The sequence below is a fragment of the Ambystoma mexicanum genome, chromosome 11, assembly GCF_040938575.1.
Source record: "Ambystoma mexicanum isolate Mex_15411 chromosome 11, UKY_AmexF1_1, whole genome shotgun sequence".
In the NCBI taxonomy this organism is placed as follows: domain Eukaryota; kingdom Metazoa; phylum Chordata; class Amphibia; order Caudata; family Ambystomatidae; genus Ambystoma; species Ambystoma mexicanum.
This window is the reverse complement of record NC_090934.1, coordinates 1460910096-1460934924: the sequence shown is the minus strand read 5'-3', so window position 1 is coordinate 1460934924 and position 24829 is coordinate 1460910096. Positions and strand designations below refer to the sequence as shown.

Below are 24829 nucleotides of genomic sequence, written 5' to 3'. Positions count from 1 at the left end.
ACTGGACTCTAGCGTCTCGGCACCGGCTAAGAAGAAGGCAGCGGGTGCAGCGGCTTCCACTTCCCCGCCGGACAGCGAGGGCAAGAAGTTGGACTCTATGGGACGACGAGTCATCTCGTCGGCGCCGACGACGATTAAGGTGACCAATGCCTTAGCGATCGTGGCCCGCTACGACAGGGAGCTCTGGTTCAGCATAGCTCCCCTGCTAACTTCCTACCTGATGACAAAAGGGCGGAGGCCCTAGAAATTCTGCAGGAAGGCGAGGTGGCGTCGGATCACACCATAACGGTGGCAACGGACATTGCCGACACCGGATTTCGCCAACTGGGCAACAGAGTCTGCTTCCGACGACGAGGATGGCTCAAGGCGACAGACTTTTGCCAGGACGTCCAGACCAGAGTGTTGGACATGCCGTTCGACGGCAACAACTTTTTTGGCAAGGCGGTGGACAAGTCTCTACAGCCCATCAAGACCGACTCGGAGACGGCCCGGGCCCTTGGGGTGCTTCAACAGCAACGGCCCTTTGGGAGCTCCGGAGGCAGACAGGGTGCCTCCAAAGGATCCAGAGGTGGCTCCTCCACTTACAGCCAGGCGGCCCGCTCCTCTTCCCAGGAGACCTACAGAGGTCGCGGCAAGCAAGGGGGATCCCGCCGTCGTCGCCAAGGAGGCCAAGGCGGCAAGGCCGCCTCCAAGCAAGACTGACCCGGCCGGGTTGCCGGGCCCCCACCGAAGCACCCTGGTGGGAGGCCGGCTGATGAAGTTCGTCAGCGTGTGGGAGTCCATCTCCACCGATCGTTGGGTGTTGGACACCCTGGCCAACGAGCACTCGCTGGAATTCTAAAAGAAGTGCCCTCGCATTCCTCCCGTGGCCAGAAAGGAGAATCACATCCCTCAACTGCTGTTGGAGGTAAAGGCGATGCTCAAGAAAGGTGCCATCGAGCTCGTCCCCAGGAGGCTCCGGGGATCCGGAGTGTACTCAAGGTACTTCCTCGTCAGAAAGAAGACAGGCGGTTGGCGCCCCATCCTGGACCTGCATCGGTTAAACAAATCCATCAAGGCGCAGAAATTCAGGATGGTCACCCTCCAGCACGTGCTGGGACAGCTGGAGGAAGGCGACTTCCTATCGTCGTTGGACCTTGAGGATGCTTACTTCCACATCCCCATTCTAAAAAGGCACAGGAAGTTCCTCAGGTTCGTGGTTCAGGGACGTCACTACCCATTCAGAGCCCTACCGTTCGGATTAAAGTCGGCACCCAGGGTTTTCACCAAGTGCCTGGCACCAGTGGCAGCGCGGCTGCGCCTACAGGGGACCCACGTCTACCCCAACCTGGACGACTGGCTAATCCGGGCAAGGACAAGGGAACTCGCCGTCGAACATACGGCGAGGACCGTCCGGTTACTCACAGAGCCTGGGTTCGCCATCAACTACCCCAAATCCCACCTGGTTCCATTGCAAGTTGCACTGTTTCTGGGAGCGAAGCTCGATACAGTGGGGCAATTGGCCTCCCCTTCAGAAGAGAGGACCAAGACCATCCTGGGCTAGGTGCGGCGCCTGTTGGCCACGGATGTGGCCAGTGTGAGGTCCATCAAGTCCCTTCTCGGGATGATGTCCTCATGCATCTACCTTGTACCCCTTTGCAGACTTCGGATGCGTCCACTACAGGAGTTCCTTGATGCCCGCTGGTTTCAGGCGACGGGCTGCTTCGAGGACAGGATCCCTCTCGATGAGGAGTTCCGTCGGGCGATCCTATGGTGCGGCACCCGGGCTCACCCCACTACAGGCACAGACTCTCAAACCCCGGCGTTTCAGGAGACGGTGACGACGGACGCCTCTCTGGAGGGTTGGGGGGCCCACACCGGAGATCTGTCAGGCTGAGATCCTGGTGTCTGCGGAAGCTGCTGAACCCCCGACAATCCACCCAAAATGTGGCACTCTGAGCTGATAATATATATAACCGCTCAGTTTACCTCACTTCCAGGGGAAAGGGGGAAGGGACAAATTAACAAACACCAGGCTGGAAGCTATCAACTAGCTGGTTCTTCACCTGTAGTTAAAAACATAAACATATAATACACCTCATTACTCAATGGGTTACTATACTAACCTTAAAACTCTATATCCTTTACCAAAATAGTCAAAAAACCATACCTGGTACTTCTCTCCAGAATGCCCAGAGAAGTGATAAGCAGACAAGACTTCCTTACTTGTTGACCAGAATCTTAAAGATCATTCAGCCTTCTCAGCAGGTCCATGAATGTAATATTTAACTTTGTAGTTCGTCATCTCAAGATTCTTGAACAAAGTCTAAAGTTCTTTAAATAAGTTTAAGGAAGTTCTTTTAAGTTCTTTTAAGTTCTTGTATTTCTTTTTATATTTTCTTTTTAGAGTGTCTTTTACTCTTGAACGATTTTAAAACTTGCGATGAAACCGTCACGTGGAAAAATCCAGCACACGCGCTAAAAATCCAAACCGCAGGTAAAACGCATACGCGCTGAAAATCCAAACCGCGGGATAAGACACACGCGCTTTAATCCAAGTCGCGGGAAATACGCACACGCGCTGAAAATCGAAACCACGGGAAGAAACACACACGCTTTAGTCCAAGTCGCGGGAAATACGCACACGCGCTGAAAATCCAAATAGCGGGTAAGACGCACACGCGCTAAAGTCCAAGACGCGAGTTAAACACACTCGCGCTAAAGTCCAACCCACGAAAAAATACGCACACGCGCAAAAAACAAATCGCGGGAAAAAAGCACACGCGCTTTTATTTTATCACGTGACACTTCTGAGAGCTTGCGCGGAAGCTCCACATAGATTTGTTCTTGCGCACGCGCAGATTCGAAACGCGTAATAAAATACACACGCGAACTCACGTAGCAAAACCCTCGCGTATATGAACAGAAAACGCGAGTCAAAAGTTCACGCTCGCGCCTCACTCTCACGCGCAGTCACTCGCGCAGGCTCAAGGTAACGGAAAAATCACGTGCTAGTTTGAAATGATACGTAAGAAAGAAAACAAACGTACGCGCTGCAGTTTTTAGATACAGGTTTGCGATTTCAATCGTTTTAAATTAATATAACCTTTTTACAAAGTTCATCAAAACATGGAAAGTCACATATCTTGTGATTGAGTCTTGAAAACTCCTTTTCTCAGAAAATTGGAAATTTCTCACTCCTGTCCTGTATCTCCCCGAAACTCCATACACGACTCCTGTTATATTTTCAAAGATGCCGCTCGACTGCTTGAAACTTGACACCCCTGAACAAGTTAAGCAGGAGCAGCATAGCACACGACCTCTCAGCTGGGCAAAGACGATGAAAGGCAGTTTAGAATGTTCACTGTCCTCCCTATAAACAATCTCCAGCCAATTAGAATTTAGACTGAGAACCTCCATCTTGGCTTGGGGCATTTTCCATAGACTGCAATGAAGGTTAAGGGCAAAATTGGCTGTTTAAAAATATAACCCATAATAACTTCCCAAAACCTTTCTATACTAAATATGTGTCTCCCCTGACCCAATGTAAATGAGTATATGTTACTGTATGTAAAAGAATATGTCACTCCAACCTGACAGTACCTGACAGTATCTCCACGCAAGAGGCCTTTGGCTCCCGGAGGAGAGGTCTCTCCACATCAACATTCTGGAGCTCCGAGCAGTGTTCTGGGCGCTCAAGTCGTTCCTTCCGTCCCTTAAGGACAAAGTGGTGAGGCTCTTCACCGACAACACCACCACGATGTTCTACATACGGAAGCAGGGGGGCACCAGATCTCCCAGCCCTATCCAAGGAGGCCCAGGATCTGTGGCACTGGGCCATCGCCCAGGGGATGTTTCTGGTTCCCTTCCACTTGGCAGGAATAAAAAACACCATCACCGACTCACTCAGCAGGGAGCTGCGCTCGTGCCACGAGTGGGAACTGTGACAGGATCAAGTGGATCGGCTCTTCCAACGATGGGGCAAACCCCAGATCGACCTGTTCGCGACGGCGACGAACTCCAAGTGCCAGAGGTTCGCCAGCAGGTTCCCACACCCGAGGAGCATGGGCGATGCTTTCTCGTTCCCCTGGGACGGCCTGTTTCTCTACATGTTCCCTCCGTTGCCGTTGCTGCTCCGCCTCATCAACCAGCTCAAGAGGTCCAGGTGCAGGATTATCCTCGTCACACCGGCGTGGCCGAGGCAGATCTGGTTCCCGGACCTTTTGGACTTGTCAACGTCCCCATCAGTCAAGCTGCCGGCGGACGCGGATCTTCTCTCCAGAGAAGGAGGCGCTATTCTACATCACGACCCACAGTCGCTGAACTTGCAGGCCTGGCTCGTGCGGCACTAGAATTTGGAGGGTACGTGTCATGTGACCCTTTTTTGTCGGTCATTGGCACCGATGGAGGCTCGGTCGCCATGGAATGTCCCGCCACGTTTGAGACGCATTCCGAGAGCGGTCTAGTCTTTTTCCAATATGGCCGCCTCCAGCATATTGGCATCCAGTTGCCGCCGGCTCGCCGCGTTGCAACTTTCTCTCTTCGCTACCTATGGTTGTTGCGCTCAGTGCTCCTCTTGGCTCTGCTGAGCCCCCTCCTGTCCTTAGGGCTCCTCGCCCTCCTCTCATTGTTTCTTTCTTTTTCCGCCTACCCGGCCCGCAGGGCTATCCCTTTCGGCGCCTCCTCTCAGTCTGGTTTCCCCTGCCTTCTCCTTACCTGCTAGAGGAGATTGTCCTCTCCCCTGTGGTTTCTCCCTTAGTGCAGTGTCACTTCTTTGGCATCTAGTTTTGCCTGCTGCTCCTCTGTTGTCTTCTGCCAGTACTCTTCGCCCCTCGTATCTTATACCCTCGCCAACTTCAGGGGATTTATTACTCACCGGACATCGCAGTCGGCTGGATTCTTCTCTTGGCGAGTCCTCCAGGGTTTTTTTGCCTTTCCGGCTTTTTCCCCTCCGGATATCACGGATCCGGGGCCACTGGTTCCCGGAAACTCCGGCAACCATTGTGGCATTGTTCCGTGGTAGACCATATCTCCTATAAAAGAAATCCGCCGCCAGAGAAAGAAGAAGGAAGCTCTCCAAAGACATTTCCTCAGGTGAGGAGGAGGGGGAGGTGACAGAAGTAGGGAGCGACTTGGATATAACAGACAAATCTGATATTTGTGACAGTACAATATACCGGCTGACTGCAGAGAGGTTCTTGCAAAAGCCTGTCTGGTGCTGTGCACAGAAGATTAACCCTCCACAGATTACGGCCCCTCAAGTACTGCCGTACCTACTGTCGTTGGCCAAAGCTGGACTGGCTCACGCCTCCATCAAAATACATCTGGCTGCCATTTCCCGATATACCAGGACTACGGGACGGGCATCCTTGTGGTCTCATCGCCTGGTGAAGGAATTTATGAGGGGACTATTCCGATCATTCCCGCCTTTGAAGTTCCTGTCATGGAAGACAGCATTCCTCGTGGCCATCACCTCCGCACGACGAGTGGGAGAGATCCAGGCCCTATCTTGCAAGCCTCCATACTTGATTTTTCATGACACAATGGTGGTGCTGAGGACGCACCCCTCCTTTATGCCCAAGGTGCCGTCGGACTTCCACCTCAACGAGCCCTTGGTGTTACCAGTTTTCTTCCCGTCGCCTTCGACGCCGGCCGAGAGGACTTTGCACTCCCTGGATGTAGCTAGAGCGCTGAAGGTCTACGTGGAGATGGCTCTCCGGCTGCATCATGCACTGTCACCGGTTGGCAAACCGATCTCTGCCCGGCCGTCCGAGAGCCCATTCGACTAGAGCGATCGCTGCTACCACGGCATCCCTGTCTGGTGTGCCCCTGCTGGACATCTGCAGGGCTGCTACGTGGAGGTCGACACACACCTTCACAAGATTCTACTGCGTCGATCGGGACTCCAGGGAGGAGTCCAGGGTCGGCCAAGCAGTGCTGCGCAACCTGTTCGCCCAAGGTTAGCCTGGTGAGGCGGTAAGAATTGCTTAATGTTGAATTTTGGATGTAACGCTTAATGTTGAGCCTTTGCCACCTCCCGTGGTTGTGCATGTGTGTACTGCTATGTATTCTTTTATTCATGAGCATGTGAATCCATGCCAGACCCCATGCTGGAGAAGGAACAAGTTACCTGTAACTGTTGTTCTCCAGCATGGGTCTGGCATGGATTCACATGCAAACCCTCCCACCTACCCCTCTGTGGCTCTTCACTTGGTCATACTGCCACTTGGCGTGCTACCAAATCTGAGGATGGCTGCCAGAGGTGGGGCTTAGGGATAGGGCAGTCATGACCCAGAGATCATTGATTGGTTACTACTAAGAAAGACAGATCAGAAACGAAACTGATACTGATTTTTTCTTTACCGAGGATTCCCAGCCTGACGACGGGAAATATTCATGAGCATGTGAATCCATGCCAGACCCATGCTGGAGAACAACAGTTACAGGTAACTAACGTGTTCCTTATTTTTAGACCCACCACCCCCAGCAATTGATTGTTTGTCTTCTATTGCCCCTAGGGAGAGTTCTGATTGAGGGATTGTCAGGAGAATATCATCCACAAAAGCGGCAATTTTATGTGTTGTTCCCCCAAATGTAATTCCCATCATTTTTTTGTTTGCTCTCACCGCTGCCAAGAGGGGTTCTAAGTAGATTGCATAGAGTATGAGTGACAAAGGGCACCCTTTTTTTGTACCGCGCTGCACTGCTACTGTTCCGATACCTGACCATTTATGGACAGTCGGAGTAGGGGGTTCTGGTAGATGGGCCTTACCCTATGCATACATTTGTGTCCAAAGCCTTTTCCGTGGTTGCAAACAGAAAACCCCACTCCACACAGTCAAAAGCTTTCTCAGCGTCAGGGCCTCCCTTACTTCCTCCGTTAGTCTCACCATATCAGTGTTTTGTAAGTAGGACTCCTGTAACGATTGGGGGGGATAATCTGAGCTGTAAAGCCTAGTGTAAAATTTTACATACTCTCCCTCAATATCCTTGTTATTAGAGCTATTCTTGTCCTCGCCCACTTTAATTTTCATGATAGTTTTGTCCTTTTCTTACCTCCTCAGTAACCTGCCTGACTTGTTTGCTTTCATGTAATATTTTTGTTTCAGTGATAGTAGGGTGCGTTTTGCTGCCCCAGTTTGTATTACCTCCAGTTGGCCCTTTATAGCTCTATACTTTTTAAAAAATGTTTTTTTAATTTTTGGTGTGCGCTCAGGGTCGTTCCCATGCGCGACATTGGCCCTCATTACGACCCTGGCGGTGGACGGTCCATGCCGGTAACTTACCGACTCCGCCATGGCGGAATGGGGAATTACCGCCCCATTCCGAGGTTGGCGGGCGGTAATTCCCCATGCCGCCATGGCCCTTTCCCATTCCCATTTTTGCCCCATAGGGCTCAATGGAAATGCGGAAGGCGCTAAGTACGGTGCTGCAAATTGCGGCACCGTACTTAGCACCAAGGTCCCTTTGCGGGTTGGTTTTTAACGCCTGCAAAAAGCAGGCGTTAAAGTCTCCAACCCGCAAAGGGACCTCGTAATCAGGCGTTAAGGGTTTAACGGCGCCGCCACCTTTTACGGCGCCGTTAACCCCTTAACGCCTGGGTTGAAATGAGGGCCATTATCTCCTTCAACTTGGCCTCTAGTTGCGTCTCCTCAAGCTTAATTTCTTTGTCTCTCCTTGCTTTGATGGCGATACTCTGTTCCCTTATGGTTGCCTTGAAGGCATCCCAGGTAATCTGTGGGTTTGTATGTTCAGACCTGTTTGTCTCAAAAAAGGACCCTATCCCTTCCATTACCTCTGCAGTCAGTACCTCATCTTTAAACAGGGATGCTGGATAGCGCCATTTCCCCAGACCCACTGGACGTCAGTTTCTTTTTAGCTTTACTGTGATGGGAGCGTGCTCCGACTGTATAATTGTGCCCACAGTGACCCCCAGTGCTCGGCCTAGAAGACTCTTGGATAGCCACACAGCCTATCCTGGATTGTGTGCGGCGAACATGTGAGTAAAAAGTATACCCATCCCTATCGCCCTCCAACTTCCTCCACGCATCCACCAGGGCCAAGTCTTTTATTTTCCCCCTCAGCTCCCCCAATGGTTTCCCATGTGCCCCTAGACCTTTGTTACTTCTATCCATAGTGGGGTCCCACACTATTGAAGTCCCATTTTAAGATAACGGGAGTCTTTGCAAATTGCTTGAATCTGCCTAATGCCTTCTGGATAAATGCGTCCTGACCTGAGTTGGGGGCGTAAATTGTTGCAACCATGTAGGCTTCCCCCTTCCCTGTCAGAACTACTGGTAGGTATCTCCCCTGTTCATCACATCAAGTCCAGGCTGTCTCTCAGTAGCAACAAACCCCCCCCCCCTTTCTTATTGGGTTGCATAGCTTGAACGAGTCGGGTATACTCAGAACCGGATTCTCCCTCGGTTGCAGGATTGGACATGCGTTTCCTGTAGTGTTACTATGTCAGGTCGTTCCCTTCTTAGGTAGCTCTCAATTTTTTTCCTTTTTATTGGGGAATTTAGGCCATTGACATTTAGGGATAAAAGTGTAAGGTTATTACTGCTGACCGTCATCTCGTGGGGAATAATTTATTAGTTGTCTGTCTTTCGGTTCGTCTCTGGAGCCTCCCCTTTGCTCCATCCCTTCTCCTCTCTCTGCCCCCCCTGCCTTGGGGTCTCTTGCCCTCCCGAACCCTCCCCTCCCCGACCCCCCCCCCTACCCTTACCTCCCTGGTCTGGGTGGGTTCAACTGGCCTCTAACCTCCCTCAAATTGGTGTCTCGAGCGTTGAACCCATAACTAGTTCCAGAACTGTCCTGTGCAGGATCACCCAAACCCATTCCAAGATTCCTTCCCCCCCACCGTCTCCACGAGACCTAATGTAGACCCTCTTCTTTTTTTGTGCCCTCCCCAGGCGATGTGTAATTGTGTAGGCCACTACGAAACTACGTAATCAATCAGAGTTATTTGTGGGGGACTTGTTGTTCTCCTGATGTTTCCCTGCGGTCAGGCCTTTGAGGAGTGGCTGGTACCCCCCTTTTTGGATCTTTTGGATCTCACTGTGGACCATTCCCAGGGTCTGCGGTTGCTTTGTTGGGACTCCGATGGGCGACCCTGCGACTGGTGTTCCTCTCCGATCCCCAGGAGGCTCTCTCCTTCTTCAGGTGATGTTATTCTGTGTTGCTTCCCTTGCCAGTCGATGAGCGGGCCAAATGAGAAAGTCCATCTGTATCGCACCTATCGGTCCATCAAGAACGCTAGGATTGGGGCCATTTTCTTCCTCTTGGTGCGGGTTCATTGGGCTAAATGCTGATAGAGAAAGCTTTCCGTTCCGTTGAATGTAATCTGCTTTGCCTTCCTCGCCTTGAGGAGTATTGTTTCTTTGGTTGTGTAATCCTGTAGGGCTGCCATGACATCCTGCGGTCTTGCCCCTTGCTCTTGTCTGCAGGACCCAACCCTATGGATCCTGTCAAACTATTTTTGACGACTTCTGCAAGTACCTTGTCCTGTGTGTCCTCCGGGAGGCATTTGATGCAAATGTTGGACCTCCTGGACCAATTTTCCAGGTCCTCCACCTGCAACTCGAGATTGTGGTGGCCGTCATTAGGGTCTCCAGCAATGCATCATCTCTCCTTGCATCTTCCGTCAACTCCTGGATCGCTCTTTCATTAGTATCCACCATCTCTTCAATTTTGTTTGTGTCGCCTTATTTCTTGCAGTCCCTCCGCTAGATCCTCTCTCAAGACATCCATTTGTTTTTGTACTGTGGAGGTTATCTTGTCCCCAAAGTCGTTGAAGAACTGTTTGAGCAGGGATTGGGTGAATGGGCGGTCTTGCTCTTCCTGTGTGGAATCATCACCTGTTCCTGGGGGAGGGTCTGTTGTGTGTGGTCCACCGGGGAGGCCTGAATCTCTGGCCCAGATATTGGTGAGGGCCCCTTCCTGGGCTCTTTTGGGTCCTTTTAGGGAGGTTGGCAGCTCTTTCCCCCTTGACTTTGACATGGTCACTGGATAAAGTGTGGGTCGAGTTCCTTAGGTTGTTCCTAGCTGCTTCCTGCTAATTGTCCCTTGGGTCACGGGGGTTCAGCGATGTAGGGTTTGCTCCTCTTGTGATGGGAGCAACCAACCTTTGTCACAGTGGATAGCCTGGCTGCTTGTGCATTCTTTTCTTGTGCCAAGCTGGCGTTTACTCTTCTGCTTTCCGTGGCACACAAGGAGACCCCCGTAGTTTTTCCCAGGTGCTGGAGGAGGTGAAATTAGCTAAACACAGAGGGCGCGGGGTCAGGGATGGGTGACCTTTGTTTTCGTGGGACAGACTCTGTATTTAGTGAAAGATGCAGTTGTGGAGTTTTGCAGGGTCAGCCCCTCTATGGTAACTCCCTGCTGTGCTGTTCTCCTCTGAGGAGGCACCACCGGGTTGTCTGCTGCACTGACCTCTCTGCCATTGTGTCTGTGGTTGGCTCCTTTAGGGGCTGCCGCCTGCGTGCTCTAGCGCTGTTACAGTCGTGCTGGTGATGTGGTCTGGGCTCATGGTGAGACGGATTAAGACCCTGTCCCTTGGCATGCTTAGTCCAGGCTGTGCAGTTGGCCCGTGTGCATGCCTGTGCTCCCTTTCAAGGGGATTTCTAGATATGGGGGCTCCAATGACCTCAGGCCCTGTGTTCTACAGGAGGAGGGTTTGCTTCTGATGGGCCGCTCCTGCGGTTATTTCAGGCACGCTAGCTGAGTCAGTGGGGTGGGTAGGAGGGTGCACCCACCGTGACTCTAAGAACAAGGGGTTGTGAATTTCTGGTGCATGTGTGTTTTTCACCTCCTCTTGTTTGGACGTCGCACGTCCTGCTGAGTGGGTCCCTCTGCAGCAAAGACTCTGATGGTGAGGGATAGTGCGCTCCGTGATCACCACAGTGTCAGGCCACTCCACTCTGAGTGGATGTGTAGCTCCAACTCCTCCGCTCCTTCTCTGAGCCTGCTCCGGATCAGCTACCAGCAGCACTCCGTCTGCTCCGGTCCTCTCCACCGGCACGGTCCCCCGGTCTCCGGTTTTGCCAGGGGAGATGATGGACTAGCTCCCTGTGTCTCCTCGGGGCGGGGCCCAGGCGCATCCCAGGCGCAGGCGTTCACCTGGTTCTCATTCCGCTCTGCCTCACTCCCACATCCGCTGCAGCATTGGCGTTGGATGGGAGGTTACCCCGGCCGTGGAGTCCCCCTGCTTCTGCCACCACAGAGCCTCATGTGACGAGGAGCTCCTCTCTGTCTACTCCTCAGTTGTTTACTATGTTGGAAGGGAGAGCTGCTGCTCTCTTCATGCTCCCACTGCTCCTCGGGGCTATGTGCTGTTTTTCTCGTGCCTGGGGAGGGCTTGCTGGCAGGTTAATCCGCTTTTTTCGGTCCCGTGGTCCGAGGGATTCCAGTCACGGTGATGTTGGCATCGCAGCCCTCTTGGATCAACCAAAGTTGGACTTCTTGGCAACGTCCGTGATGTGTGGAACAAAGGAGAGGAGTCCAAGATGATCCAAAGGTTTTTTGCCTCACTCTGCTACAGTGTTTTAATATATATCTAAACTGCGGAGTCGAAGGGCACAACTTACATAGTCTATACATTTCACACACTGACAAACAGGCAAATGTGTCCATGACATGGAGCACAGTCATAAAATGGTGGTTGGTTCTTATACAATTCCCAGTGGTATTTCTGCAGTAGCCTCTGAAGAGTAGACTATGCTTCACGTCTCCCTCATGTTTAGCCAAGGCATTGTTTTGGTGTACCGACTGAAGATGTACTTACTATCGGGCCGAGATGGATAGCTCAGGGGCAACTCGTTTGCCTTGGAAACAAGACAACATAGGGCAACACAGGTTCAAATCCCAGTCCTGCACTTAGGGACTGGTCTCCGGTGTTAAGCTTAAAGAAAAGATTAATTATTGGAATGCCCTACACATACGAGGTCAGTAAAGGGATATTTAAAGACGCGAGTCTCAGCCAGGACATACTGCCTGTACTGGCCGGCTCTGTAGAAGAAATGGTCCTATTGTAGTTTCTCTGACGTGGATGCTGTAAATGGATTAAGCTCTGTGATAAGAATGGGTTGCAAAGTTGGGATTGTTCTTTTGGCAAATCATTGCTTTTTCTGGAATGTGAAACCACTTAAGACCGATGTAAAACACTAAATAATAAACAAACATCATATATGATTGTTGCCCTGCCTCCTTCCCTTTGCTTCTTGCTCCCTTGTCCTACTTTCCTCTGACTCTTCTATTCACCCTCAGCAGTTTGGAACGGCCTGTCAGTAGTGTAAATTGCCATACAAGCAGTGAACATGGCACCTATATGGCACCTATATGGTGTGTGTGCGCGCGTCCGTGTAGCCAGTGTAACAGTATCCCGGTTTCATTATGTGTAACCTTTGTTTTTTTCTGTGGTCGAATAGGCATTCACAGTAAATCTATGTGCATACAATTAACATGAAAATGTAGCCATGTAGTATTAGTCCAGAGATGGTCTGTTTGAAAGTCCAGGCAACACGTTGAGTTATATTTAAATACATTTTTTAGAAGTTAATTTCTCTGAAATGGCTCTTCCAATTTTCATCCTTTTTTGACATGTGTACACAGTCAATCTGCATGTATACTGAAAATGGGTACAAATTGATGTACGACATTTGAAAAAAAATGTCCTGACAGTGGTCCCGCAAAATACATTTTTTAAAACAACCTGTTTTAGTGCATGAAATCTTTTATCAAGAAGCAAACTAAACTTGGTGGATTTGGCCGAACTTGGAACATGCACAATATGGTGATGTTTCGAAAAAGGATTTCAAAGTAAGAGAAGATGGTGCATTTTCATTTTGCTGTTTTAAGTGCAATGTATCATTAAATAGATCTATACAAACTGGACATTTACAGTGAAATTTCAATACAGTCTAATCCTTTGTGCTTTTTCTATCAGGAGCCAACGTTGATCCGGATCGCGCAGGAGCTACCGGAGGTACTGGCGCAGCATGCCCAGCCCATCAGCAGAAAGCGGTTCCCCACCTGGGAGAAGTTCTTGCAGGCCTTCCTGAGCCAAGGTGAGGAGGGTGTTGCTCCTGCACGTTTCGCTTCACTTGCCCTCTGCTTCCTCCTCAGTAGCTCTGTGCAATGTTGAAAATAAACGTTTGTTACAGTATAGTTGTAACACACAGAAGGTGCACCTCTTACTTCAAAACACAGGTTTGTTACAATTACTGTTAATTTACAGCATGCATCTCGTTTTTACTTGATTCAATGGTTTCTTGACATGGGATAAAGCAGGCAACTGGTAGGAACAAAGTGAGTTGTTTTAAGGGTGATCCCTTCATATTCAGTACTTGATTTTTTAAGAGAAGCTGATCATACCCCCAAAGTTAATTGCTTCTGTAGAAGTCCAGCTACGCAGTTGATCAATGGTCCCCAACTGCCTCCCCTATGGGTTTTAGCGCCGTCATATTACCTCTGCTGCCCACCGTACAGTGCCTATTATGACTGCATGGTGTTGTACCTTTTGGCAGACGTGCATTTTCCTTGATGATCAGTATATTTGATTGGGATCGCCCAATAACACCTCCAAACCTCGTGGGTGGCTCACGCTTCACACAAGGCCAACCGTGAACTCACCTGTGCTAAGTGCTTTTTCCTTTCCGCGCTGCTGCTTGAGGAATAAGACAAAGAACTGGTGCCTCCTCTTATTGCAATTTTGCCATGCTCTGCTTCCATCTGGCTGGCGTCATTTATGGCTGCTTTTTAGACCACAGTGAAGCGGGACAACTAAGGTGACCAGCCCCTCCCACTGGGCACCTCGTGCTTACATCAGTGTTCGTAGGGTTTTCACCCAATCCTTTTCCCCCCTCTTCAGTCCCAGGTTCTGATTGACTCGGAATATGCCAATTTGTGGTAAATGCTATTCATGTAGGCTGTATTTGTAAAGGGGTTAGTTGTAAGGGGTAGAACTATGTTCCCTGGCGCCTGTCCCCTCCTTTTTCTTTCCTCTTATATTTTTATTTGCTACTTTTTACCAAATGGCACCTTCAGTGTGTGCTAGATGGAGTGATGAACTCTAACCCTGCGCCTTATTTGTGTACGATCACTTGTTAACATAGCATTGGGGTATAGTAAATGTATATTCTCCAGCATGGGGTCTGGCATGGATTCACATGCTCATGAATATTCACCGTCGTCAGGCTGGGAATCCTTGGTAAAGAAAAAATCAGTATCAGTTTCGTTTCTGATCTGTCTTTCTTAGTAGTAACCAATCACTGATCTCTGGGTCATACTACCCCCAGCCAATGACTGCCCTCTCCCTAAGCCCTGCCTCTGGCAGCCATCCTCAGATTTTTACTGCACGTTCAAGTGTTGGGAGTCCTTGTGCTGTAGCTCCCAAACTTTTGCTGCGTTTTTCGCGCTTTTGCAGGAGATTTTTCTCATTTTTTGGTTAAATAGAGCCTCAAGCTCCACCGTTTCTACATCCGATCAACGGGGATCCGTTTCGGAGTTTTCTACGCCCTTCAAGGGTGAAGATTCTGTCGAGTTAAGCTTTTGGAGGATTCCAGAAGTTCCGAGGCTTACCCCGGACATGGCCCAGGAGAAAGGAAGCTCGACGCCCGGGAAGCTGTTCAAGACCTGCCCTGGAGCCAGCTTCAGAATGTTTTCAAGGAGGACGAGCATTTGTTATGCCTCTACTGTCTCCATGAGGACAAGACGCAAACGGAGAAGGACTGTGCGTTTTGTGGGAACATGTCGGAGCAGACCATGAAGGATCGCCGCCTCCGTCTCGCCAACTGGCTGGAAGGGAAGAGCTCGTCAGGCGAGAAGAAGAAAAAGAAGTCGGAGCGGTCTTCTAAGTACTGTGAGGGTGCCCCGGCGACGGGGGCCCAACAATAGGCCAAGCACCGCGAGTCCGCGGGCACCGGGAGCGCCGAACGGTCGGGCTCCTTGGCTGCCAGGCAGGGCGCATCCTCCCCAGCGCCATCAACTAGCAGCCGGGTAAGAGGAAGTCCGAGAACCCGGCGAAGCTTCTGGAGAGGCCCCGGTCGATCTTGAAGATTCCGGCAGAGGGGGAGCGAGGCTCGGACCCTCCCCCCAAGGTGAAGGCCCCAGGCGTACAGAAGGTGACGATGGCCTTAATTCACCCAGCTAAAATCCTCATTGAGGATGTTGCAGCGGCCCTAGCTCAGCCTGTGGAGGCTATGCCAGTGGAGGCGACCTCAGGACCCAGAGTCTCCCTGCCACCGCGGAGGGAGTCGTCTTTCAGGCCCATTGAGAAGACCCCCACAAAGTCCTCGTTGGAAAAGGTGGGGGAGGAGGAGGTGGCCATCGTGGATACGGACACAACCTCTGAAGAAGAGCTAATCGAAGTCGTGGAAGAGGCCCAGCCCATCGGGAGGGATCCCGACGAGGGTGACGACGAGAGCGACGGTGTCGCCGACGAGGTTCCTCAAGAGCCCTCGTGCCCGTTGTTTCCGGTGCCGTAGGACACTTCGGTGGCCATTTTGTCAGCGATCATTCCTTATGCTCGGAGATAAGGACAAGGTTGCCCCTCCCCCCGATGGAGGTATCTGAGCCAGACCCGACGGGGGAACCGGAGCAGGGGCCTTTGGAAAGTCCACCGCATAAGAAGAGGAGGACGCATCCTACGCCACCTCTGCGGCCTGTTCTGCCTTCCCCCCGGTCTACTACCCACGGGGTGATACAGGCACGGACACGGCTACGACAGGTACAGATGACGACGGAGGCGACGACGGGACGTGTCCCCCATCACCCCCTGCTCGGGCGTCCCCGCCCGACGAGATTGGATCCTTCCATGCCATGATTTCCAGGGCATCTGAGCTCTTCCAGCTCTGCCCAGAAGAGAAGAAGAAGGAAGGGTTCCTTTACCAACGGCACAAGGCTAAAAGGAAGACGGTCCTCGCCGTACCACTTCTTGATGACATCTGGGATGAGGGGCTCGCCCTCCTCAAGAACCCTGCCACGGCGCCGGCAAAGAGGGACCGGTATGAGAAGAAGTACCGGGTCCCCGACGCTGCCCCCTTGTGCCTTCGGGCGCAACCTACCCCGGATTTGGTCGTCTCGGCGGCGGCAAAGAAGAAAGCTGGGGGGGGCATCGGCCTTGACATCAACTTCCCTGCCGGACCGCGAGGGCAGAAAGCTGGACACGATGGGACGATGGGTCATCTCATCCGCAGCGACGACTATCAAGGCGGCCAACGCCCTGGCTATCATAGCCCACTACGACAGGGAGTTGTGGTTCAAAATAGCCCCTCTGTTGGACTTCCTTCCGGACGCCAAAAGGGCTGAGGCCCTTAAAATGTTACAGGAAGGTGAGATTGCTTCGGACCACGCCATCACGGTGGCAACGGACATCGCCGACACCGGTTTCCGTCAGTTGGGCAATAGCGTTTGCCTGAGACGACAAGGATGGCTCAAGGCGACGGATTTCCGTCAGGACGTACAAACCAAGGTTTTGGACATGCCCTTCGACGGGAACAACCTGATTGGGAAGGCGGTTGATGAGTCCCTTCAGGCCATCAAGACAGACACAGAGACTGCCCGGGCACTGGGAGTGCTCCAATAACGACGGCCGTCCTTTCGGAGCTCCGGAGGCAGGCAAGGTGCCTCCAAGGGATCCGGCAGTGGTTCCTCCACGTACCGCCGAGCGGCAAGATCTTTGTCCCAGGAAGCCTACAGGGGACGCGGCAAGTCAGGTGGTGCCACTCGTCGTCGACAGGGAGGTCAAGGAGGCAAGGCGGCCTCCAAACAAGATTGAACCCCCGCCGAAGCACCCCGGTGGGAGGCCGGCTGACAAGGTTTGTCAGCGTGTGGGAGTCCATCTCCACCGACGGTTGGGTGCTGGATGCCCTGGCCCAAGGGCATGCCCTCGAGTTCCAGAAGAAGTGCCCTCGCGTTCCACCCATGGCCAGGAAGGAAAATCGCGTCCCTCAACTACTGTTGGAAGTAAGGGCGATGCTCAAGAAAGGTGCCATCGAGCTCGTCCCAAAGAGGCTTCGGGGCTCCGGAGTTTACTCAAGGTACTTCCTCGTAAAAAAGAAGACAGGAGGGTGGCGTCCCATCCTGGACCTGCGACGACTGAACAAGTACATCAAGGCACAGAAGTTCCGGATGGTCACCCTCCACCACGTGCTGGGACAGCTGGAGGAGGGCGATTTCCTGTCGTCGTTGGACTTGGAGGATGCGTACTTCCACATCCCCATTCTAAAAAAACACTGAAAGTTCCTCAGGTTCGTGGTCCAAGGGCGGCACTACCAGTTCAAGGCCCTCCCGTTCAGATTGAAGTCGGCACCCAGGGTATTCACCAAGTGCCTCGCACCGGTGGCGGCGCGGCTGCGCCTACAGGGGATCCACGTCTACCCCTACCTGGACGACTGGCTCATCCGGGCAAGGACAAGGGAGCTCGCTGTGGAGCACACTGCGAAGACCGTCCAGCTGCTCACGGACCTGGGGTTCTCCATCAACTTTCCAAAATCCCACCTGGTTCCGTCGCAAGTCGCCCTGTTTCTGGGAGCCAAGCTCGACACAGTGGCGCGGCTGGCCTCGCCGTCAGAGGAAAGGACCAGGACCATTCTGGGCAAGGTGCAGCGTCTGCTGGCCACAGACATGGCCAGGGTAAGATCTATCAAGTCCCTCCTCGGGATGATGTCCTCCTGCATTTATCTGGTGCGCCTTTGCAGGCTTTGGATGCGCCCCTTACAAGAGTTCCTCGACGCCCACTGGGTCCAGTCGACGGGCAGCTTCGAGGACAGGATCCCTCAACGAGACGTTCCGTCAGGCGATCCCGTGGTGGGGTACCCGCTCTCATCTGTAGGCAGGCACGGACTTTCAGACCCCAGCTCACCAGGTGACGCTGCCGACGGATGCCTCCCTGGAAGGTTGGGGAGCGCACTCCGGAGATATTAACGCGAGGAGGCATTTGGCTCCCGGAGGAGAAGTCCCTCCACATCAACATCTTGGAGCTCTGCGCAGTGTTCTGGGCCTCGGGTCTTTTCTTCCGTCCCTAAAGGGCAGGGTGGTGAGGATCTTCACCGACAACACCACCACGATGTTCTACATCCGGAAGCAGGGCGGAACCAGATCCCCTGCCCTATCCAAGAAAGCCCAGGATCTGTGGCATTGGGCCCTCTCCCAAGGGATGTTTCTGGTGCCTTTTCATTTGGCAGTAATAAAAAACACCATCGCCGACTCACTCAGCAGAGAGCTGCGCTCGTGCCACGAGTGGGAACTACGCCAGGAGTGGATCGACTCTTCCGACAATGTGCCGGAGGTTCGCCAGCAGGTTCCCCCAGCCGAGGAGCATGGGCGATGCTTTCTCGTTCCCCTGGGATGGCCTATTTCTTTATGCGTTCCCTCCGCTGCCGTTGCTGCTCCGGCTCATCAACCAGCTCAAGAGGTCCCGGTGCAGGATGATCCTCGTCGCACCGGCGTGGCCGAGACAGATCTGGTTCCCAGACCTACTGGACTTGTCAACGTCCACACCAGTCAAGCTGCCGACGGACGCAGATCTTCTCTCCAGAGAAGGAGGCGCCACTCTTCACCACAACCCAGAGTCGCTGAACCTCAGAGAGGTTCTTCCAAAGGCCAGGACGTCCTCAAATCTCAAATGCTACGGACATAAATGGAAGAGGTTCTCTGTCTGGTGTCGTGCACAGAAGATTAACCCTCTGCGGATTACGGCCGCTCAAGTATTGCCGTACCTACTGTCATTGGCCAAGGCTGGACTAGCTCACGCTTCCATCAAGATACATCTGGCCGCCAACTCACGATACACCAGAACTACGGGACGGGCGTCCTTGTGGTCTCATCGACTGGTGAAGGAATTTATGAAATTATTGTTCTGATCATTCCTGCCGGTGAAGGCCCCTGCCCCGGCGTGGGAGCTCAACGTGGTGCTGACCAGGCTCATGGGGGCCCCATTTGAGCCTATGCATTCGGCACTGTTGAAGCTTCTGTCGTGGAAGACAGCGTTTCTTGTGGCCATCACCTCTGCACGACGAGTGGGAGAGATCCAGGCCCTATCTTGCAAGCTGCCATACTTAACGTTTCACAACACGTGGGTGGTGCTGAGGACGCACCCCTCCTTCATGCCCAAGGTGCCGTCGGACTTCCACCTCAACAAACCCTTGGTTTTGACAGTTTTCTTCCCGTCTCCTTCGTCACCGGCTGAAAGGACTCTGCACTCGCTGGATGTAGCTAGAGCGCTGAAGTTCTACGTGGACCGCACGAAGAGTTTTCGGAAGACATCACAGCTGTTTGTAAACTTTGGACCTGTGAATCAAGGGAAGGCTCTCTCGAAGGCTTCCATTTCCAGATGGCTCTCCGGCTGCATCATGCACTGTCACCGGTTGTCAAACCGACCGCTGCCCGGCCGTCCGAGAGCCCACTCGACCAGAGCGATCGCCGCTACCACGGCGTTACTTTCTGGTGTTCCCCTGCTCGACATCTGCAGGGCTGCGACGTGTAGGTCGACGCAGACCTTCACGAGATTCTACTGCGTCGATCGGGACTCCAGGGAGGAGTCCAGGGTCGGCCAAGCAGTGCTGCGGAACCTGTTCGCGTAAGAGGAGCCAGATGAGGAGGTAAGAATTGCTTAATGTTGAGTTTTGGATGTAATGCTTAATGTTGAGCCTTTGCCACCTCCCGTGGTTGTGCATGTGAGTACTGCTATGTATTCTTTTATTCATGAGCATGTGAATCCATGCCAGACCCCATGCTGGAGAAGGAACAAGTTACTTACCTGTAACTGTTGTTCTCCAGCATGGGTCTGGCATGGATTCACATGTGAACCCTCCCTCCTACCCCTCTGCGGCTCTTCACTTGGTCATACTGCCACTTTACGTGCTACCAAATCTGAGGATGGCTGCCAGAGGCGGGGCTTAGGGATAGGGCAGTCATTGGCTGGGGGCAGTATGACCCAGAGATCAGAGATTGGTTACTACTAAGAAAGACAGATCAGAAACGAAACTGATACTGATTTTTTCTTTACCGAGGATTCCCAGCCTGACGACAGGGAATATTCATGAGCATGTGAATCCATGCCAGACCCATGCTGGAGAACAACAGTTACAGGTAAGTAACTTGTTCCTTTCCCAACATCATTGTATGTGCTGCAGATTAGTCACATGACAGTTGCTGTCCAAGGATCAGCTGCCGTTCACCAGCACTTGAGGCCTTTCCAAAGCTGTCAAGAAGAAAGAATTCAGGATGCGGTTGTAGTGAAGATCCCTTTTTCCAAAGAACTAATATTATTGTTAATTAGCATTGTGAGGGCGAATACGTCTGCCTGAAGATCAAGTTACCATGTGCAAAGTGACTACAGAAAAAGAAGCCAAAGCTTGCTTTATTAGCTAAGTGCTTTATCTTTTATAACACCTGGAGACCCTGCTTATTCTGAGTTTGCACTGGGTTTACACCAACATAGATCATGGTTGGTACTTTTCCTACCTCGCAGTCACACCTTTGGCTTCTCTTCCCTGCCTAAAAGATGTAAACTCCAAGTGAAGGCTGTCGCGAAGCTGAGTAGGATCTACAGAAGGGTGCGTGTTGAAACAAGGGCCTTTTAAGGATGGGGAACATGGTTGGGACAAACTAAAAAAAAAAAAGCAACATAAAACTTTAACCACAAAAGATTAACTTCTTCATGAGTTTAACAGTTCAAATCTTAACCGGCCTGTCTCAATCCATGTTCCCTGTCGGCATGATGATCATTTCACATTCACTCAGTCCTTAGTGTTTTTAAGTCCCCTCCTTTTATTTCTTTTATTTCTTGTCTCCTTTATTGATAGATTCTGACCCGCTGCATCTCAGTCTTAGTTCTGCTAAGTCCCCCTTCCTTGGATCAATGTGCTCCACGTGTACTCTCACATTAGGGCTGAATAGGGGTAGAGGCTGGGACAAAATAGTAATTGGTAAAATGCCAGAACATTTTTTCCAATGGGTTAGTAACCTCTTTGTCTTAAGGCTTCACTTCATCTGTCTTTCCACCTGCCTATCCCAGTTTTGTTCCCCAAAACTCCATCCTCACTGTCCACCTCGACTGGTTACCACAATCACATGCCTAAGGGAATCTCTCCTGTTCTCATCCTCAAGGCTTCCCCATATGCTTGTACCTCAATCCCCGCAGGCGTACCCTTGTCAAGCATAGAGTTTGCCTGCTCCTGTTCTTCCATACCATCGTTCTGACTCAGTCCTTCTGAACACATCTCCTGCGCTGGTGGCTCATCTAACCTCTGCTTAGCTCGCCTCCACTTCTACCTTGATGTCTCCTTCAACTTCCTCTTTCACCACTCCTTCCCCCACCTTCATCTGCTTCTTCCACCTCCTTCTATGATGTTCCATCCTCCCTTGCCACACTGTTGTCTCCTTTCTCTTTCGTTCACACTCAAACCTCTTTTCCACTCCTTCCACCACATCTCTCTGCCTCCTTCCACCACCTTTTGTGATGTTTGTCCAGGTTTTTCTTGCTGCATACTCTCCCTCTTCCTTTCTTCCTTCAGTGGCCGCTCTCTGTCTCCCCACTCCTTCCACCACCTCTCTCAGCCTTCTTCGCTTAGCCTTCTTCTCTCTCTCTCCAGAAATCTCTGCAACGTGCTCACAAATCCCTTACGCCTATGTCAAACTGTCCATTACCTTTATTGAGCCCTATGTGGCAAGCCAGAAGCAGGACTAGGACCAGAGGATATGTTTAAATGTAGTCTAATTCAAATTAAAAGACAACTCCTCACTGGCCCTACTACTAAAAGGGAGTTCCCTTCCTAACCTAACCAAACTAATGTGCTCATCTATAGTCCAAAATAAAAATAGTTTTCTGTCCAAACCTAATCACTAAACTGGCCCTACCACTTAGTAAAAACATAAAAGAATTGGATTGAGTGCCCTGCACTCTTGGTTCTTCACAAAGATATCTATGGCTGTCCTAGGAATCCCTCCTCGGTCTGGATCCAATGGTCAGAAGTAAACAAAAGTTCAACTCAAAGAAAACTGTTTGTCAGTGTATCAAAAGTTACCTAAAGTTCGAAGAAAGTCTCCAGTTCCAGGAAAAACAACTTGTCCAAACTTCATTAGTTGGAGGGATATTTCCCTGATCCCTTTCAGCAAACTTGGTCAATCGCTCCACACTTCGACCAACTTCTGGGTGTCTCTGTGCTCCCATGATATATGCTTTTCACTCTGCTTTTTGTGGCCCTGTGGCTCTTTTGGGTTCCCCTGACCCAATGTCTCACTTAGTTCTTAGGGTTCCTGTGACCCCTCTCTACATCTGGCTCTTAGTTTTCCTGGGTCCCTTTGATCCTTCTGGAGGTTTGTGCTGAGCTGGTTTCTCTGGCTGCCATAATGCTCAGACTGGTCTTGTTCTCTCTTGTCACTCTACTTATTTTGCCCCTGTGGCTCGTTTGGGGTGCCCTGCCCCAATATCTCACTTAGTTCTTTAGGGTTCCTATGACCTCTTTCTCTGCATCTGGCTCTCTTAGTTTTCTTGGATCCCTGTGACCCTTCTCAAGGTTCATGCTGCTTGGGTTTCTCAGGCTTTCCAGGTCTTGTTCTCTCTCTTCTCTTAGGTCCCTCTGACCTTTGGATGGGGCTAGGGTAGTCCTTCCCTCTTCCCTGCTAGTTCTCTTTTCTCTCCTCCTCCTGTGAACGTGCTGCATTGCGCTGCTTTCTCCAGTAAGACGACGGTATTGTTCTCCAGTAAGCCAACGGTATTGTTCTCCGCAACTTTCCGCTCTTCCAAGCTGGATGCGAGCGGTCTTCGCATTCCACTCGTCTCGGCTCTCTCTCACTCGCTGGTCTCGGTCTGAGAGCAGAGGACCCAGTCCTACCTTAGTCCCTCAACTCAGCATTTGTTTGCGTGCTCCGGGCCCACCACATCCTGTACGTGGTCACGCATCCAGATCCAGATTGCCCCACGCGGCCTCTGCCTATCCGGCCTTGCAGACTTTCTCGTTTGGCATACAGCGTCTCCCTCTAGCCATCACCTCCTCTGCACTGCAGCCAGCTCTGCTGGTCTGCACGTCTCCTCCACTTGCCGGTGTTCTTATGTCTGAGACTCGCTTCAGCGTTGGGTTTCTCCTCCTCCATTTAAAGGTTGTTGGCCCTTTATTCTGGTTCCGGTACTCAGAAGAGGGGTATTGTTTACCACAAGTTGTCAAACATATGGAAGTTCTGCATTCCCTTGAGCCAAACACATAGATGTATTGCTAGCATTACCTTGAACCAAACATAGAAGTAGTGTCAGTATAACCTTGTGCCAAACACATAGCGGTATTGTCGGTATTTCTTACTCCCATGATGGTGTTTAATACCTTGTATATAGGGAGTTCCTGATGAGAATGGGAGTCCTTTGCCCATAGAGGAGATATTATATGATATGATATATTTTATTTGTATCACGCTCATACACAAGCGTTTCAGAGCATGACGAGGCAAGGGAGGGGATACAAGGGAGAACAAAAACAATGATCTTACTAGGCCCAGTGACATTCAGAACGTCTAAGTGCAAGGGGAAGGGAAGAAGTGGAAAGTGGTGAGTAAAGGAATAAAAAACAACAAAAGTGGTAATGCAGCCAGCAAGTGGCAAGTGCTAGGTTTAAGGCACAGACAGGGGGTGTCTGATAAGTGCAGATAAAAGGGGGTGGGGCTGTAGGGTTACAGATACAGACCCAAGTGCAAGGTTTGCCATGAGGCAGTGCGGGTGAGTGGCAGGGTGAGCACGAAATCAGAGGGTAACCAGGTGCACAGTGCCGAAGGGGAGTCATTCCCAGTGTGGTCCCGCTTTCCCAAACCCCTAGGGAGGGTTTTGCCGAGTGGGCTCCCCTCCCTAGCCTCAAAGAATGTGGCTTCCCCTAGGGAAGAAGGAACACATTCCCCAGCTTCATCACTCCTAGCTTGTCCCACTGGGCTGTCTTATTCATGAGGGAGGACACCTGATTGTATTTACTGTGGCATTACTGGATTGGATCAGCGTATTTCCTACATTGGATCATCTGATCTTAAGATGTCTCTGTTACAGTATGTAAAGACTCGGCCAGAGCCTTTTTCAGGGTCAGCCGCCATGTTGGATATCATGTAAAAGCAAAAAATAAAATAAATGTGCGTATTCAGGAGTCTGTGGAACATTGCCTCTCCTGCATGAACTCGGCCACGTTGACTATACATCAGATACTGGAGGACGTTTCAGAGGTGTTTCTCTTTTCCCATTAAGCTTCGGAGTGTTTTCCGAATCTTTCACAAAACTGAGCACATTTGTATTTGTATTTATTTGTATTTTATTTATTTGTATAGCGCAGAACCAGGCCCAGAGGCTGCGGGGCGCATATCTTCAACAATGGTTACAACATTACATGGACATAGTGCAGAGCATTGGAATCCAAAAAACATAGTACAGAGCATAGGAATCAAGAAACATAGCAGATTAGTCAAGCATACATGTCAAACTGGGATATCAGCTATTCAGTAGGACATGCGGTCATCTGAGGCGGCTAGCCAGTGTTTAGCTTTGAGTTTAAATAGGTTAAGTGATGATAGATTTCTAATATTGAGAGGCACAGAATTCCAAAGTTTGGCTGCCATGACTGGGAAGCTAGCTCCTCCGGCTGTTTGGAGCTTGAATCTGGGGATGGATAGACTCTGGTTATGGGCAGACCTGAGTGTTCGAGGGGGGATATATTGTGTGAACCGCGAAGCTAGGTAGATAGGGGCTTGGTTATGAATGCATTTGTAGGTGAGGGCAAGTGATTATAGAGAGATCCTTTGGGCGACTGAGAGCCAGTGCAGGTTCTTCCTGGTTACCGAGATATGTGCTGATCTGGGGATGTTGAGGGCTGCTCTAATA

At 51.3% G+C, this 24829-nt stretch overlaps 1 protein-coding gene across 2 annotated transcripts in view; it reads left to right on the top strand.

The window, feature by feature from the left end:
• Window positions 1-24829, top strand: part of IQCH (IQ motif containing H) — a 1923049-nt gene that overhangs the window by 1311559 nt on the left and 586661 nt on the right. For both annotated transcript variants that reach the window (XM_069625132.1, XM_069625131.1), the window contains one exon: window positions 12926-13046. In XM_069625132.1, the coding sequence (XP_069481233.1) occupies window positions 12926-13046 (121 nt within the window). The remainder of the gene's footprint in view (window positions 1-12925; window positions 13047-24829) is intronic.